General features: G+C 50.5%; 1 protein-coding gene across 2 annotated transcripts in view; it reads left to right on the forward strand.

Annotated features, from left to right (window-relative positions):
- LOC119106492 (uncharacterized) overlaps window positions 1-19351 on the forward strand; it is a 100756-nt gene that overhangs the window by 22476 nt on the left and 58929 nt on the right. Inside the window, exons 2-4 of one of the 2 annotated variants that reach the window (XM_037230146.1) lie at window positions 11169-11323; window positions 13101-13133; window positions 14722-14926. In XM_037230146.1, the coding sequence (XP_037086041.1) occupies window positions 11215-11323; window positions 13101-13133; window positions 14722-14926 (347 nt within the window). In that variant the 5' untranslated portion in view covers window positions 11169-11214. The remainder of the gene's footprint in view (window positions 1-11168; window positions 11324-13100; window positions 13134-14721; window positions 14927-19351) is intronic. The other variant, XM_037230147.1, reaches the window with a different exon arrangement.

Below are 19351 nucleotides of genomic sequence, written 5' to 3' on the forward strand. Positions count from 1 at the left end.
GTCAGGATGTCCCTCTGCCCTTGTTGTTACAGGTGGCGAAACAGCCATCGAACGATCAAAGCTGTTAAGAGGCACATTGCCATACAGTTAGTCAAATCAGGCCATGTTTTGAATTAGTTGCATGAAGAGATTTTGTCGCGTCTGGATCATTGCATCCTTATCTTGTAAACGGTTGCCTCTTGGTGTCGCCACCATAGCCATGCGAACCTAGCTGTTTGTTTGCGCTGATGAGAACGCAGGTGTTTTAACTTCTTTCGCCAAAATATGTATTTTGTCATTGAAATAGTACGAAGTTCTCACCCTGGCAACTTGTTCCCTGGCAGGGAACCCACGGAGGCTTGTGCAAATTCGTGGCAAAGCCTCATAGGACGTATATCAGTGGTCTACTCAATGCATTGTGTATGTTGTCACAGAAAACTGACCGCATTCATGTGGGCAAAGATCTCATTGCAGGCTAGCTTTGATGAACGCGGTTGCCGCAATGGTGTGGCAGGTCTTCACGCTGGCGGGACCAAAGGCTAAGGCCGGTACAATAACAGCAACAGTAAAGTCCCCCTGTGCTCCAGCGCGCCCTTCTTCTTGGGGGTCAATTCTGGAACCTTAGACTGCATAGCAGCACAACGCTGCTGCGCGGAACAGTCATGATGCAGGCGCATGCCATCGGTAGCCGATAGCTCATGGGGGGGGGGGGGGGGAGGGTGATTGATGGTTTACCAATCCTTTCGATAGTGTGGTAAGGAAGCTTTTCTGTAATCGAAGTGGGCTGAAGAGACGTGTGTGCGGTCAAATGTGCTTACATTTCAAACAAGTGGGTGCAAGTGGGTGCAACGTGCATCGCCTTATGACCCTGATTCGGGAAGAGATGCGAAATAAATCCTGGAATAAGTTTTGGTGTTTCACTCGTGTATTTCTTTTTTATTTGGTCCGAAAACCTTTGATGGTTTTAGAAAAGAAAACCTTTTGGTCCTTGTTTTTCGGCTTTATAGTTCAAAATTCTTGCATTGAATTAATGACCTTCAATATGGACTGACACTTTCAGAATGTGCACAGCTCAAAACACAGCGTGCTGCCAATACCATCACTATTTAGCTTTACTACGTCGTTTCACCAGCACCTCCTGCTATCTTAAAGGTCGTTTACTGAACTTTGGAGCCTTAAATTCATAAGGAATGGAAGTTCCACTCATTTTGAAGCATCGTTTTATAGGGGGTTGGTGTGATAGAGGAAACAATTTATGTAATCCAGTGCATTTTTCAAAAGCGCATTTCTTTAGGACTGCAGACGAGCGGCGATGGTTGTAATCTACTAAGACAAGATTGGTATGTTGGCTCAACATTAAATAAATGCTTCCGTCTATAATTTTGCACACCCGACAAAAGATATGTAAGCAGTTTATATGATTTCTTGCTAACAAAACTTCTTATCATCCTGATCCAATTCATATATGTCGTAATGCTTGACACAGGGTTAAGAAATGTGTTACAGAAGAAGGTAAATAATCACGCCCCAGAACCTAACAAAGAATTACCTCCCTTTAGTCGCAATGGGCACGAGTTAACGCGTCGCTTATGTCCGTCTAGACTTTGTTATGCTGCAACGGTTTGAAAACGTTTACTTTCGAAATCCCAGCAGGGGAGATCCTTATATACCCCGCGATACGTTTGCTCGCGCAGCTTGGTTGCAAGCTTAGATGTTGGCGAAAAATGATTTTTGATCAGCTTTTGGATGTGCTCATTTTATCCTATTATATTATAAACATGCCACGCAATGGGTAATTTGGCAACCGCAGGGGCGCAATGAAATAAGCGGCTTTGTTTGGGCAGACGTATTAAAATTAGCCCACTTCATCGCCAACGAATCACACGTGTGTAGAGAACTGGCGGGGTCAAGTGGGATCGATCAACATTGTTCTTGAGGGACGAAATAGATTTGTGACGGTGCGCAGGAAACTCGAACGATTTAGCAGGAAACTCGAACGATTTAGCACTTAGGAAGAAGGAACCAGGACGCCATCCCGACCGTTACCCTTTCACATAAACGAGCCGTGTTCGCGACCGGTGGTAATTACGTCGGGGACCGAGCACCCCCTTGAGGCGACGCTCGTGGCCAGATGGCAGCTGCCATCACCGCCGCATCACAACATGCACCGGCGCGGCCCGGCGGAGCACGGTACGGGCCGCACGTACGCCGGCGGCGCTGTCGATAGCGGTCAGGTCCCGCCGGCAACAAGGCATGGCCTCTTGTATCGCTGCGCAGTTGTCCCCACTAATGGGCTCCAGGGACTGGTTCGCGCTAGTCCGGTCGATGCCTTGCGCATTGTGCGGATACTTGATGACATGACTGAATGCTGCAGCGGGGCGACGCCCACACTGACGGGACCAGCTGGTTGGACTCTATAAGGTTTTTTATAAGGTACGTGCTCGCTGATCCCGAAAGAGACGGAGAGCACGCACGGGAAAGGCATTGTGATGCATACTGCTTAAGTCGCATGCACATTTAAGCGCGTTGTAGTGAACTCGTTCAGCATACAGTAAGAGGCCTTTTTCGCTGGAAGCTAACATTACAACGCGTGCCAGCGTATCACACTGACCGATGGGCCTGGGAACGAAAAATCAAGACTTGTCACACATTCAGTGCTGACGATTTAGCCGTAGTTGATACAGATGGCGCTCCGCATGAGCCAGTTTCTTACCCGGCTGGAGGAGCTGGGCTGGGGCATCCATGAATGGGCGCCAAATGACCACCGCAGTCGGCGCGCTCGTAAACTTCAACAAACAACGACAAGGGGCATTCATGAAAGCTAAGCCTCTTTTCAACAGTCAACCGATCATCCATCGTTCAAGCAAAACGACATCCCAGTCGAGACTGCCAGATCAGTAGGCTGATATTCAACTAATTGGTCAATATTGGTGATGTGCACCCCACCTACTGTGCCGCCCTGGATGTGCCCCTGCCTTGTGCTGAGTGTTGTGAGCACGCCCAGCCGGCCCGGCGGCACAGCATGCCGTCCTGCCGTGTCGTGGCGCGGCCTCGGCCGCGCGGTGGAATGTGACCTACCGCCGCGGGCGCTGACCACCGTCTCGTGGCGGACCGTGCGGGACGCGTGATAGGTGCGTGTATGCAGGCTGACTTATGAGTGGTAGTTCACCCGAACTAAATGTTATGTCGTGCCTGCCTGGGATAGCAGGGGCAGGGCGCCACTGGACTCGGTCCAATACAGATCGCCGCGTCGCTACACGTCTCTCTCTGACCGAGCTGAACTGAACCGCTGGACGAAGGTCACTGAGGTCACTGAGAACCACACTGAGGTCGACTCAACGGCCGCTGACCGGCCTGTCAAACCATGTTTTGGATGTTTAGCCATGCACAGCGTGTGTGGAGCCGCAGCGCCCTTCGCATGCCCCATGCTAGGGGCCCTAGTGAGACGCTGTTCGTTCCAAGGACCAGCGGCGGCTTGGTGACGTGGCCTGGGAGGAAGTGAGGAGTAATTGACGCTGCGGGAAAACACTCCCCAGCAATGTTTCGGGAGCATTGGACAAAGGTGGTCTTATTGCGGTTAGCTTGAGTTGACGATCAAGCGTGCGAGCGGACCACCTTGAAAGAATGCCATTCTGTTTGCATCATCCGTATGGACGGAAATTCCGCAGCTAGAACAACCCAGGGGTAGCCAAAATACCGCTTGATAAACACAAAATCAGGTGTTGCCAAAATCAAAGCTCAAAATGTGTTGCGCTCAACTCAAAGTGAAGCCATGACAATAATCCCTTGTATCGGCTCAATGGGGCATGTTTGCATGCCCAGTGGATTTGAAATGCTTCATCATTAACCGTATAAGAGTAGTAGCAACACAAAAAATAGACACAAAATGGTCGATAAGACAATTAAACCGCAATGCGTGCAAAATCAACGAACAGGTAATCATCGAGTAGGCTCCAACATAAACGAGCAGGTATTAATCTATTCCTCGGGCGCTGTGTTCTCTGCGTTTATATGTAGCACATCTCAACCTAGCACTATTAATACGCTGTGCTTCATTGTCTCGAATGAATGTTGTCATACCTGACTTTACGTGTTAAACTTCCTCAAGTCATCAGGTGGAGACTGTTAGACACAATATTACCTACACACCGTATTCTAAATACTAAATCTAAATATACACACCGTACTGGCCTATCTCTAACGAAAGCTCGCCACTTCTTCAGGGCCCGGTGCGCTCGGCGTATTTATTTCGGCAGGTACAAAAAGTACACTTCTGGGAAAAATGGGTTGTAAAGTTACCAGATTAGAAAAGTTATCTCACGTGCGCGCGAAGTACTAAACTTACGCACCAGAACACACGCACACATCACCAAATGCCTCTGCGTAAGCGCGTCCCGCGTGATGTTTTTCAAGCTCACATGAAGTGGTCAAGAGATCGCAACGATACTGACGCTCTTAGAAAATTGTATTGGGTCTGTTTTAAGTCCGATGAAGTGTGGATTGTCTGGTTTGGTTCTCACTGGTCCTGATATGTGACTAGGTTGTGACTAAGTCCTGGTCTGACACAAGTTTGAGCTTAAATCACGAATCATGTAATGAAGGTAAGTATAGGCACCAGGATATCTCTGAAAGTGTGACGTGGGAAAGGGGCGTGTCCAAATGCTGGCTTGCCCTGGTGCCCTACCCCCCGCCCTGACAGGGGGTCGAACAACCCCTCAAGGTTTCTTGAGGCTACCTCTCCCGGATTCCGTGCAATCGCGCTCCAATTTTCGGTAACCAATGGACTATCTATTGCGCGCGTTTTTGAGACTAAAAACGCGTCTCTAGCTTTTGTGACTTTGGGGCAGGGCGGTTATTGACGATCAATGGCCGGTCTGCTGGAGGAGGGGAAGGGGAGGGAAGGGGGGGGGACAACCGGCGATGCCGCGGAACGCGCGTGACGCGACGACATTGTTACATTAACGAAACCATGCATAACAACCGTATGGTCAAAAAACGTAAAACTATACACCGTTGTGCTCATAATTGAACAAGGAACACACGCGCCTGTTTAGGTTTCGTATTGCCATGAGACATGGCCTCGCATGCATAATGAGCGTTGCGGTGCTACGCCCCCGTCCGTTTCATAGGGGTCTATGACGTTTTTCATATTCGTTTTTTTGTGGCTCGCCGGCTACTCGCGCTGAAGTCTCGTTGGTCCGGCCGACTCGGCTCGCTGGCGGCCGTACAACAAACATGTGTAAAACATCTGCGTCTGTGTTTATGTCTAGCACGCGTGACTATGCGTCACGCCATCTGTGATTCGACTCAGTACAGATAGATCGCGGGCGTCATCAGCTGCGCATGCATTATGTTCACTTTAAAATCAACAGTAAATCGAACGGCTTGGCTTAATGACGCGAACGCCATTAAGCCAAGCAAAGACGTGCCAGATGTGTATGAGACACATTTCATGCATGTTATTGCGTTAGGAGTAAAGGAAACACCTTTCGAGGTGATCTTTCAGTTAAATCTTGTTTTACTTTAACAGAGTCCGCTTGACTGTGCCACATTCTGTGCTGCGCTGTGCTGTGGTGTGCCGTCTCCCGCTCTGTTGTCTCCGTCTTAATGTGGTTTGTCATCTTGAGATCCTGTTGTATGTACTTAGAGCCTATCTTATATCGCAATTTCCTTCTAATCTCACTCAGCCCTCAGCCCCGTCTTCCTGTCGTCTCCTTCCCTGTGCTATCGCCTGCTCTCCTGCCTTATACCATTATCTCCCACTCAGTCCCATCCTATTGTCTCTTGTCCCTGCGCTCTTCCACGCCGTGCATTTTCACCCTGCCCCAGCTACTGATCTGTCCTGGCTTGTTCTGTACTGTTCTGTTGTCTCCTGTCCCTTCTCTCGGTCCTGTCTTCTGTCCTGTCACTCCATGCCCAGTTGCGGCGGACACTATGTGGACGCTAGGGAGGGCCGTTGCAACTTGCCCCTTTCGTGAGTATACCGTGTTCGTGAATGCTCGTGAGTGTACCGTTGTAACTGGCCTCTTTCGTGAGTTTTACCAATTCCGTGACAAAAGCTTGGTTACTTCGGTAGCTTTGCAGCACATTTTGCCTGCAGTAAATGCCTTTTATCTACTGGAATCAACACGCGTGCGCCTGCAACAGTGATACGTGAAAACATATTCGGCAGTAGTTGTCATTGCAGTATTTAACACATGAGGTTCTTCGGCATCCGATGACGATAATGTTATAGCACACCTAGCATCCCTGCGCACTTCTGCACAGGCTCACGAGTTTGTGATGTCCGACACAGGATTTCACAAAAATTGCCGCCTGGTTGATTGACATATATTTCGACTACATGCCCTTATCGAAACGAATATCGATAGTGATTTTGGTAAGAAATATCAAGCAAATACCAATCATTCACCCACCTCCCCATTTCCCTGATGATTCTACGGTAAATATGGCCATCAGTATTGTGCTATTCTCGGGAGCATTAGTCAACGAAGGTCGTTCTTTCGCGCCCGGCGCCCGTCGCTTGGCGCTTATGGCAGCGGCCAGCACTACTCGATTAGTGTGCTCGGTGCTCTGCTGCCTCTATTGTCTCGGTGGTAGACGTTCTGATGCTTTTTTTTCCACAGAAATGCAGTTTTCAGAGCAATGCTCTAGAGACACAGTTCTTAAACCCAAAGTTACAGCTCTAAAGATGTCAATTTCTTTTATTCGGCATCTTATTTTTGTGCTATGCGCAGTGCGAGAACTCGATTCAGTTGTTCGTTTGCCTTCACTACGTTGAAGATTGCTACTCTACTAGAGTATTGCTACTCATTGCGCCGTCAATTGAGTAGTGTAAGCTACCGATCACCTTCCAGCGATTTTGATCGTCCTACCTCTTACCCCAGACGCTTGAGCTTTGGAGCGGTGCCTTGGCTGGGCGGTGAAGTGATATGGTGGCGAATCTGCCGCGTGTCACGCGCATTAGGTCTCGCCCACAGCGATGTAGCCTCGCAAAACGAAGTTAGGAGCTGGATTCTCCCCTCAGCTGAATAGGAAACTACACGCCTGCTCCAATACGTTTTTTTTCTCTGCCTCGGTGGGAGATGACGTTGGACATCATGATCAGTTTGCTGCACCCCGATGCTTGGTCGAAACTAGGTTTCGGTAGTCATCGTAGAGTTCATGATGTGTGGCTTTAGATGTTGTTGAACGTGTGTGGCTTCGGGAATAAAGCGTGCATGTTGATGTACGGGCTTTTAAATGCTGCCACGGGAACCTCGGCAGGTAGCGGGCGGTGGGCTTCCGGCTACAACGCAGCACTCGTGTTACGCATGTTCGACACGAATAGGGTTGTTTTGTTAATCATTATCGGATGACTACCGCTATTGGTTTAGTCGAGTGGTGTCGATCATCCGGTTTTTGCAGCTGCTTCATTGAATATTCACGTCGAAGTGGATGCCAGCACATTTCCAGCGTTCCTCCGAACGTAGCGGGTAACGAATTGGGCACGTTTTTGGGTGCTATTGTTCGACCGGTTTGTTTTAAATTCTCTACTAAATGCTGCGTTCACTATTGTTGTCGAACGCTGAGGAAAATGGCACAGAATGCGAACACTTCCCAGCTTCTGACATCGCCCAGCTCCGGTTTTCCCACAATTCTAGACGTCTTGAGGTCGAGAGTAACATAAATAGTTTTGAGCGGGTCGTGAGTCACTCCAGAGAGTCGCGTGGCGCGGTGCCAGATGGGTCGACACGTGATGCCCCAACGGGGCACGTAGCAGCCTGTAGGGTTTGTTTTAGAGGTAAACAGGCGGGTCGGGTGCAGTAGTACCGGCGGCTGGTACTCGGTCAGTACTGGTGGTACTGAAAAGATGTGCTGTCCCCGCAGGATAGTAATGTGGTGACTTTGCAGACCCGGGAAGTTTGACCTCTCTGGGGTGTACTCAAGGTCGGTACCTACTGTCGCATCATACACCTCCTTCTCGGCGCCTCCTTATTCCCCCCACAGTGTACCAGGAGGTACGCCATACATGTAATATTTAAGCTGGTTTGGTGCCGTCCTGACACTAAAGTTTTAGATGACATAAAATGGAAATGTTTTGCATATCGGTGTGACCTGCCGCACGGAAGGCGTTTGTCGTTGGATATATTTTATTGTGCTATTGTTAATACCGTTGGAGATATTTGGAGATATTTTGATGTCGATGGAGATATTTTGCATATCCGTGTGACCTGCTGGACGGAAGGCGTAAGATGTTGGAGCAGTTGGTGCAACATCATAGCAACATTTGCAACTGTGGTAGTCAAACAATGGCCTTGTTCAGCTCCTGCCAGTGACAGGTAAAAATTAATCAAAGCGCACGAAGGGGGCTTAGCTGGTAGTATGCAAAGCTGGTAGTTGCCCAGAGTTTTTTTGGGCGGCCCGACAGGATGTGATGTCGTATGCCCACTGCAAATATGCATTGCTGGTCAGGCATGCATTTCGCAGGAAACGAAGCTTGACGTGGTCATCGGTACGTGCTTCCGCAATGTTTATGAAAATCGATCATGCCAAACTTGCTGGGTTTAGTTGAAACGCAGCGCATTCCGTGAAAGCGGCGCATGGAAATACCACCGCTGCTTGGAGCTTACAAAACAGCTCTCAGCAGCGTGTGACAGTATCGGCCGCCATTGACCCGTAATAGCCGCATTTGGGTTGGCCCTGAGATGAATATGTTCGTTCGGATGCGCTGACCGCGGCGACGTGCCACCGCTCATTTCCGGCAAGGTCAGATGAAGGGCAAGTCGGAGAGCGTCAAAAAACTCGGCCGGCGAGAATCGGCGACGTCAGCAAACGATAATCAGCCTCCTGACCCACGAGCGTTCAGAAATGATCGACTGGTTGTGGACGGTCGTCATGCACCCGTATCTCATCCCGGACTGACTCAGCAGGAGGTTTTGGATACGAGAAATACCAGCATGCTGCTCGACGGTAGCTCGGTGAGAGACCCACCGTTCCGTCCGCTGGACGGAGGCTCGGCCAGCGTTCCCAGCGTTTATACAGCATGCTAATCACCGCTATGTCATTGTTTTTGCTGGGTTACGGAAAGACTGTTTCGGTTGCCGAGTACCATTTCAGAGCATATGACTGAGGAGATGGGTGAAAATGGAGCCATCTTCAGCCGCGGGCTGCCTGCGGTCATCTTGGGAAACCTCAGGCGGCAGAGCCGTGGCTTACCCGCGCAGGGAACCAAAACCAGGTTTTTGCTGGTGCTGAGGCGGGGCCCTTCACAAGAGCGACTGTAAGGGCGAATGATGGTCTCTGCAGATTTTACAGCAGAGGTTCGTGGAAGAAAAGCTAGCCGTAAGGAACTTTTTTGAAAAAGTTCGTCGCTTAGAAGTTCGCAGAATAATTCGTATAGAACGAAGTCCGCCGAGAGCGACAGTTCTTCATCCGAAAGTACGTGAGGGCAAACGTTTTCCAGCGGCAAATGTGCGGGTGGTTGGGGTGAAGTGAGAAATGAGATCGGTTGGGGAAGGTAGGATGAGCTTCCTCCCTCCCCCCCCCCCACCTCGTGTTCTTCGAAAACGGAATGCGGCCTTAGCTGTCGCTCCCTGCCTTGAAAAATGCGGATACAGGGTGGATACAGGCTGATCATCTTTTTTCTGAAATATTTAATGAGAACGTTTTTAAAATGATGGATAGGATGGATGAAAGATGATCACCCTGCATGAGCCCTCACCGCGGTATATTATCGTAAACATCCTGCTCGACGACAGAGTCGTATAAGAAAGCTGGACGTACCACAATGCCTGACGCGGTCCGCCCCGCCCTCTGACGTCACCTGCCCCTTAGCGCGGCTGCAGCCACTGGCCGCGGGTCTTCCTGGCCAGAGGCAAGTAGCCAGCGCGTAGACTGACTCAAATCCGCGCTGCCTCGGGTAAGTGAATTGGAAGGCAAACGCTCTAAACAAATGACCTGTCAGGATATCATCGTCTCACGTAAAGTTCCAAGCATGGTCTGTTTTATGCGTTCGATGTTGTAACACAACGGCCTGGGTTTGGTATGCTTGAGGCGACCCTCGAGATCTTCCTGGCATTATGCTCAATGGTAAACAGCCCCGTGAATTCTCTGCAGATTATTCCTTATCATGGCTGCCAGACGAGCCACTCGCCTGTGAGCTTCGACATGCATGCCACCGTTTGGATGCCGTGCACTTGCGTACTCATGACCCGGATCATTCCCCGTCACGTCCTCAAAACAAACACGTTGGCGCCAGTGTGACGTTTTAGGCGGGGGCCACCAAACACCCCAGAAGATCAGTCTGCATCCTCAGTGACCTCTCAGTGACCTCTTCTGCTTTGTTAGTGACCTCTGAACGATGTGAGCTGCTTTGTCGGTGGCCTCTGAGCAACATAGGCTGCTTTGTCAGTGACTCTGAGCGGCATGAGCTGCTTTATCGGTGACCTCTGAGCGGCGTGAACTGCTTGTCGGTGACCTCTGAGCGGCGTGAACTGCTTGTCGGTGACCGCTGAGCGGCATGAGCTGATTTGTCGGTGACGTCTGAACGGTTTAAGCTGCTTAACGAATAGGCTGTTGGCATGAACGCGGTTCAACACAGTAAGACTGCTAGGGACAGTTGACCCCTTATGAAACTTAACGAGTAACGAGGCGGCACAGAAAGAGTGTCGTTTAAGCTCGAGAATGAACTGAACGCGTTTGAAACAGCATGACGAAATATGCTGAGAAACCTGCTTGAGTGCTCGAAGACTTTGTGTTTACTAGTGTTCCATTTGGACTGCCTGTATCTGATGAACTGAGATGACTGTCAATAAATTAGCCCTTAAGTGGGAGGAGACCTGACAAATGAGGAGAACTGCCTTACCAGTCTTCCGTTGTTTTCCACGCGCGTTTACGCATAAACTTGCATCGATCCTGCCGCCATGACTTAGCGTCTCACGCCGATAACGTAAGCTGTGTCCCCCCCCCCCACCGCTTCTGTGCATACCACTGCAGTCCACCCCGACCGTTCTGCCCGACTGACGCCCTCGCCAAACACAAAAACCAGTCCGCTGCGGTGCCGCTGTCCACCTCGGCGGGCGCTGGGCCAGAAGCAGCGGTGGTCCGAGTGACCCGGCGCCCGCGCCGCCAAGTGCGCGCCGTACGCCGCGGAGGCCGTGGGTTCCTCGCCGTGCGCGATCGCCGCCTGACGTGTTTACCTTCGGCAGATGCCGCGGCGGCGTCGGAACCGGACGTGGGAGTGATGGCCGGCTGATGAGTGGCGTCATGGGCTGTCGGCCGGCGCTGGTGCTGACGCTGGCGCTGGCGCTGGTGCTGGCGGCCGCCGCGGCTGAGCCGCTCGGGTGCATGACCCGGGAGCCAGGTCAGTGATCTCGCGGAGGTGCTGAGGCAGGGGCGAAGGGGAGGGGGTACGGTGGGGCGGACGGTGTGCGGGTCGTTTTGGAGAGCGAGCGGTGTTTTCAATATCGTGAGCAGCGGTGCGTGTGTAGGTCACGTCGGATTCTGAATCATTGTTTCAGCTTGTAAATTTGTGGGTCGGGTGCAAGATTTGTGACCTTTGGACGGTCGGGTCGCTGGACGAGACCGAACCCGGAAGCCATGCCAGCAAATCTTGGATCATGGCGGGATTTCGGTGGTGTTCGGCGCAGATGCAATGCCTGTGACCCCTGGGGCGCTCTGGGACCAAGTGAAACCCACCAAGACGTCAGTTAAGGCACACCACCTGCGTCACGTGGTGATGGGCTTGGCACATAACACATGTGACGATTGCAAATCGCTTTTTGATAGAGATTAATGGCGAGTGAAGCGGCCTGGCGCAACACCTGCTGATGCCCCATGGCGCGTGCTTCTGTTCTTCGCACCTCGGCGCCCCGCATCGAAGCCGAACAAAAACCCGGACAGACCTTGAGGCATACGCCTGCTCGACGCCATTAATCAGTCTGGCCGTTTCTGGCATCCCCGGCAGCGCTCCGCTCAGCGCTGGCGAACACCAGTGACGGCCGGCTGTTTGTCAGGCCGGCGCAGTGTTTACGTAAGGGCCAGCGCTCCCTGCGAGAGTACACACATTCCGGCAAGCAGGTCGGCCAAGCCTGCAAAACACGGTGGATCGGGGGGGGGGGGGGGGGGCTGGTATGGGGTTGGGATTCCTCGCTGGCCGACACCGCGCCCTTCCCGGAGGCTGGTTAGCTGCTTGAGAACGGCTTCCACTATCGGGTCGAGCACGGCGATAGGGAATGCTAAATATGCGGTAAGGGGACGTGAAGTTTGGCTGATGTCGGAATGTGCCGGTGTCTTTACAGATTTGGAACGTTCTCCGTCGTCATTTTCCTGGCTGTTGACAAAATTGCACTTTCCGACTGTTTTTGTTCAGCGTGCGACCTATCATCATAAGTTTTTTGGCAAGGGTGAAGTTAGGGGGGGGGGGGGAAGTAGGCTTGTAGCCAGCCCTTTCCAGACGATGTTTTCTACGTTTTCTGCCGACATTGTTTGTAAATTTATATTCGGACGCTCAACCTCAGCGCACCTCTGCCTTCTAACCTCATGGAAAGAGGATATTCCAAGGCATTTTAAGTCATATTTGTATGGGTTCCTCATAGCGATGGGCTCCATTTGCTTCTGTTCTGGTACCATGTACATGGCGATAACAGTCATTTCTGTTGTGACGATATTGAATTCTGCTATCATCTCGCTCGTTGCACCGATAATCAGCTTACCTATGACCAAGTCTTCCTTGGCAGCAGAATAAAATACGCTGTCGACGCCGTGCCGTCGTCGGCAATTTGCCGCTGGAATATGCAGTTACACAATACTACATCGATCATTCTAGTTCAACTTTTATGAGAAAATCAGCGCCCACAATCAAGGGTATCTATTTGCGCTTTGTTGTAAGGACCCGGCTCGAACGCTGGCCTGGTGTTGTCTTGAGACCTGTTTGGCCATTTGATGAATTATATGAATAGTGGATGTAAGAGTGGCACGAATCTGTTCAGGTGAAGTGGGCGGACAAAAAGTTGGCTTTTGGTGAGGTTAGATTATCGAGCTCCCAGCTTGGCTCCATCAATCAAATTCAGAAATCGACGTCTCTGTCTATAGCTGTCATGTTCTGAAGCTACTACTGTCTCCGTCTGTCTGTCTTACAGAACTGCACTCACATTCTTTGACACAGCAGACAGGTACGATGCGCTCGCGGTTTGTTAGAAGTTTATTTCCAATGATCTGCACGGATGGTTTTTGATCCAGAGTTCTTGCTAAGTAGAGCCTGTTGCATGCGCCTTAGATCTATCACCCAATTCCTGCCGTCGCGTTTTGTCAGTGAACATTGCCTTAGGTCCTATTACCAAATAGGAGTGAGGAGAGTTTTTGTGACGGCTGTTCTGCACCCAGGTGTAACACGACCCTTCTGTGTCGGGCTGACACCTGGCGGCGGATTATGGACACAGCACTAACCGCCACTTTTCGCTTAGAATGTAGAGGTGGCTAAATGACGATACTTGCATTGTGTTCAAGTAATGACCTATCCATTTTTGCAATCGGTTATGAACATGTTTAATGGGCACCTTGACGTATTTATGCAAGTGACGGGGGTTAAGTTAAAATGCAGTCAAGTGTAACGGAGAATATTTGCTCCGCTGCCGCCTTCAAACATCTGTTCTTGACAAGCATCTAACTATCCTCATTTTGATGCAGTTGGTCTAGGTCTGCAAAGTCTAAAATACTGAGGAAGACTTTCCAAAATTTCACACATCTCTGGTTTTCACATAAAAGTTTATGTTGAATATACATTGGAGGCTTTGCTGAAGTAATAGAACAACTATTCCCGGCCTGACAGCTATTAAAAGCCGCCAATTTTCGTTGGTGTTCTGTGTGGTCAAAGGTTGAGGGTTTCCATGACAAGTCCAGATTAGCTGCCGTTGTCCTTTCAAGGCGGTAACGCTTAGGTTAAGTCTATTACATCTGGAAGTGAAGGCTATCGATGTTGCGTTCCTCTGGTGAGCACATCCCGTGGAAGTATGTCTGTCTGCCTCCCCCTCCCTATACTTGGTCTGTCTGGTGACCAACGCACAATTCGCACTGTTCGTTTGTGACCGTGCTTACATGTGCCCGACACCATTTTATGTCATCATTGTTAACCTGTCATTCTGTTGATCTGTAGCCTTGTGCCATGCTACGCATTGCACAATTATTCCTGTGTGCTGTGTTCAGGCGCAGTTTGTTCATCGCATGCCTGCCTGCGCCTGTCAAACTGAGAGCCCGTTCACCTGTGACCCATCGATGCGTTCTTCTGCTGGCCTTTGTCCGCCGACCTGCCGCCCGTCATCTCATCATTTTATTCATCCATGACTTCACTGACAAGCCCACTGACTTGCTGGACCCGTCATCCGTGACTCCGTTGACTCACTTAAAGTTAAACCATGACCTTGTTCACACATGGCGCCAAGGACTCGCTACCCATGACTCGCGTCCCGTTGATTTGGACCCTATCGACCTCCCATCGACCTGCACTTCTTTGACCCGTTTACACATGACGCAAGATCAAAGGTCAGTCCACTCACTGATATGACCTCGCTGAGATGACCCTCGCGCCGTGATTCCGTCACCCATAAACTCGTTGACTCGGGCGCCGTGACCCCGTTGGCCACAACCTCCTTAACCCTGACCCGTCAACCTGCCGCCATGGGCACTCGTGCGATCCATGGAGTAACTCAACGTCCACAACGAGCCCACTGCCTGATGACCTTGACCTGACCCTCGTTGCCGCAGCGACGCTGGCGCGCCGAATGTACTGGCGTGGCGAGACGGTCGATCTCAGACTCCAGGTCTCCGACCGGTCCGGTTCCCACCTGGTCGCCTGGCTGTTCAAGCTGTTTCTGCGCGAGCTGTACGGCTACGGCGGCACCGTGCTGGTGCGCCTGCCCGACTCGTTCAACATGTCTACCCACCTGGAGTCGCTCTCCGACTGTCCAAGGTCAGAGACGGCGGCAGCGGAGGGGCGGGGGGGGGGGGGAGGAGGGTGGAGGTGGAGGTCTACGAGTTCAGCGAAGGGTCAGACGCTGGCGTGGCGTTCTTTGTCAGGCGTCCTTCAGCAACAGAGTCGGTCTCTGTGCCTGACACATGTCGGCGTAGGTCACTAGTTTGATCTCGCGCTGACCTTAGGGTGGCTTGGCATGGGTCGATCGCAGAGTCAGACTCCGTGACGAGAGCCATATGCGCCAGGCTAGCAATGCAATTCAAGCCTCTGCTGTATTTGGGGCTACTGTTACCACGGTGGCAATACAATAGGCGGGAGCACTGTGCCTGGAGACCTATGCTTGAGCTCGGTGGTTAAGTAACGCACCGAACCCTGAGTCTAATGACCAAGGTAGGTTTTATCATGCGCCGACGTATCACCCCAAGATCTGGATCAAGAGCGTATTTCACCCACTTTGCAGCAAAGGGCTGGAGCCGACAAACATTTTTAACAATTTGTCTGAACGATTTTGTCGTTATCTATTACTGGCTCTGTCTTTTCAACAGCGGAGTGGTAAGAAAGCATAGCATCGAAACAAGTCATGGTAAATATGCGCGTCACTTACTGGTACATCTGGTTACAATGCTCAGCTTTTATACCAGTTGTCGGCATTACGTCACTGAATAAAAACAGGAACAGAAAATCTTATCTTCTGTGTCATTAGCTTTAACAGAATCGCGTTCAAGGTGAAGGCAGTGGTACTTATTAAAAGAGAGCGTTCCATATTTCTATGGGGGTTTGAACTGAAATAGCCAGCTTGAAGACCTTTCGGTGCTGTTTCGGTACACAATCGTGCAATTCTTAAGGCCTAAGCCCCTATAGTTTCCGAGCTACGCGCCCGCGAAAATTGGGGAGAGGCATATCGGCGGGAGTATTTGAAAGTCGCCTTGGCATTCATGACGTCATAATAACGTCATTTCAATTCTGCCATTCCATAAGCCATGCGGCGATCAAGGTCAATGGGAATATAACTTTCGAGGCGTTCATATCTCGCGCTCGTGAGCGTGATCTCCAGATATAATGACTGTCAGTTGGCTTCCAGTCAATGCTGTGCACAGTACCATAACGTAATCAAACCACAAGGCATCGAGGAGCATGTTTACTAAACGTAAAATTGGGCTGTCTAGAGCAGTCTTTCCCACTCAAAAAGTGTACTAAAAGTTATAAGTGAGCTTGTTCTGTCATATGTCATGCTTGCTTTAATATCTTCAAATGTGAAACATTCCGTTTAATTGACTGGATGTAATTCTGCCAGGCTCATATGCAAGATGCCATCATTTATGCGTTGATTAGATTTTAGCTAAGCAGCTGAGTGACTGTATGACTTACGAGATAAGGGATGGCTGATGAACATGAGCCTGAAGGCTCACGCACTTCATTCAAACGAGGTAGTTTGATCTAAATCACAAAACACCACCCTTGCTGTGAAGTGTGGTAAAAAATGCATAGCATGTAAGTTGAGTCGAAAAATCCACGGCGCATAACTATCGCCGTTTGTTTACGCGGGTTCAGTATCGCTTAGTAATTGGACGCGCAATATTCCTGCCCGGTACTTTCATGTTTTTATTTCGTCCCGCCACAGCCTTCCGCCTCGGCTGCCGGTCTCGCGCTTGATGGAAACGCGGCCGCGCCGTCTTGCAGCACGATTTCCCGAAACGACGGCACCGCGGCGTGCCCACGTGCCGACCCCGTGTCTCCCAGCGGCCGGGTGGGCCGATAGTGGGGCGGTTTGCGGGGTCACGTACCGTACCGGGCCACACGAATGGCATGACACGACCCCAACTCGTCGCCATGGCGTCGTTGTGTCTCACGACACGACGGCGGCGCGACCATGCAGTCCTCTGAGCGTCGCGCCGTGTTTTAACTTGCGTCAGACTGATCGGTGTTTAAATGCGGGTATGCTGGTGTGGAAGTGGGCGCGGGACGAAAACTGAAACAGAAGGATTTTTGTTTTGTTTAATCCACTTCTGCTATTGCTTCGATAAAGGCATGTTGTCGAAATATCAGCCCGTCTATATTTCCATTCTCCTGGTTTTCCTCTAGGAATAAGGCTATTACTGCTGTCCTATCGGCATTATTTTTGTATCGATAGCGTTGATAGGTTGATATGGGCAACGCAGGCCCAGCTTTTGCTTCTATAGCCTTCGACCCAGCTTTCCTGGGCTGCGAGAAGCTTGAGGTGGAGGTGAGGTTAGGAGTGGGCGCTGTGTGATGAGCTTTAAGAGCAGGGAAGGCAGACATGGAGGTTAAGGTCGGGATGTCATTAAAAAAAAAACACAGACTAAAAACGAAGAGCTCACATCTTTTCTACCACAAGCTGCCTGTGGCAAGTGACGTAAATGTATGAGGCTTGGTGTGGCCATTAGCCATGGCCAATGGTAAAACGTTAACATAGATATTAATGCCAGCGCTGGCGTCATTGCTTAGTAGGCTTCTTCTACTGTTTTAATTTGTGCATTTGTGCCCAATGAGCTTCAGCAAGCGCTGAGAAGCTACGCGGCACGGCAAAATAAGCTGGCCTTGCAAATGCAAGCTGGACATAGCGTAGCGCGAGTGCATGAATTTGGTGCGCGCCGCGCGTGCTACCAGGACCGTGGGCTGCCTGCGTTCATGCGCGCAGTGCGTGATTATCAGTGACGGAGAAGTGTCTGCGATCAATCGACCCGTTTTTGACGGCCGACACCGACAAGCCAGCCATGTCCAAGCACGATGAAGATCACCAGCTGACCCGGCGATTGTCCGGGCGTGATGTCTTGCTGTCTCTCGTCCCGAAAAAACGACTTTTTTAAGGTGTTGGTCCGTGCTATGCTTATGTTCTTAATCTCGGTGTGTTTGTCCGATTGCTCGCATAGCCTGACGTCTGCCAGGGCGGCCGCTGGATCCTAGCCAATATGTGAAGTTTCGTGGAAACGGCAACTGTTGTGATAGGGCTTTGAGGGTGCTTTCAGTTAAAGAATCTTCCCTTGGGGCCCGCTCACAGCACTGACGGCGGTAGGTTTGTGACCACGGCTTCCAGCATAAAGTTATGTCGACGTTACTGAGTCGTGGATGGCGCCTAGTTGGCAGTCCGAAAGAATCCACTTTCGAGATGGATCACTTTCAATTATCTAGATCGGAGCTTTCGGGGCACGTGTGCGTAATAGCTCCATCTTTCACCAGTCGCTGCAATCTGTCTTTGTTCACGACCGCAATGTCAAGGCGTCTCGTTTGGTCTGGCCTAATTGCTGCCATTCCATATAAACTTTATTAAAACTCATAATCCTTCACCATCATCATTTCAGACTACTCACGTCGGCATGCAGTGCTTTAATCAGTATTCTGTGCATAATCTGGGCTGAAAATGACTGAACTTTGACACGTTTTATGCAAGCTGTTGGGCGATGTTGCCTGAATGGCGATTTTTGCTGCGTGCATCTAGCCGCAAAACAGTCAATCCATTTGGCTGTCAGCTGATGGTAGCCAGCTGGCAGTTGAGCTGCCTGCACTGACGTCATTAGCGCACGTGACTGCGATTTTCAGCGGGAGGTCCACGTCAAGAAGTCGTCTGGGCGCGAGCTCCGATTTATTGCTGCTCGCGTTGGACTAATCTTAGTGATTTGTTACCGTGTGGCTTTCTCTGCGGCGATGAAACGGCGAAGGGCTGTTCATCAAAAGGCTCGCTACATTGTCATAGGTTTTGCTTCTCCGAGGAGGATGTTATTTGTCTGGGTGACGTCGAGAAATGATCCAGTTGCGCTGGTAATAGTTAATTATTTACGTTTCGATATTAGTTTGGCGTTCCACTGGTTGCATGTTAGGAGTGTTTAGCTCGCAGCGGCTCATGCGGCTGACATATTGCGTTCATCATTGAACAGAACGGCATGTCATGTCTCATTGGACAGCAGTAGGATCTTGTTTATAGCCGTGCGCAGCTTTGTGCAAACCCATTTGCAAGATGTAAATGGCAGCGATGTTGAGCATGCGTCACGAACATTGGCTACCTTTAGTTACGCTATCACTTGTCTTCTACAAGGTGGTGGTGAAAACGTCTTCTGTCGAACGCTGTTTTAGGACGTAAATAAGCTGTGTTCATGGTATGCGTTTGCGAACTGCATGAAAGGCCTCGTATATGCTATTAAGCGATCAGTTGGTCGGTGATATAAAAACAGAAGCTAGGTTCTACAGGCGAAGCTGGTGACAGGGCACGTTCTCCATAAATATTTGAAAGCTCACATTCCGCGTATCGTGTTGATGAAGTTCAGTGTTTCGTAGCCAGCGTTTTTGCCCTCAGCCAGGTTTTGCTGTCTCCAGTTCGACTTAAGCTATGCTCCCAGAAAAGGTTGAAGACCTCATCAGTGGAAGATATGCTGAGCTGTACGAAATGCACATCCTGACCTATTACTC

This window comes from Pollicipes pollicipes, unplaced genomic scaffold (assembly GCF_011947565.3).
Source record: "Pollicipes pollicipes isolate AB1234 unplaced genomic scaffold, Ppol_2.1 Scaffold_6138;HRSCAF=7277_pilon_pilon_pilon, whole genome shotgun sequence".
NCBI lineage: Eukaryota > Metazoa > Arthropoda > Thecostraca > Pollicipedomorpha > Pollicipedidae > Pollicipes > Pollicipes pollicipes.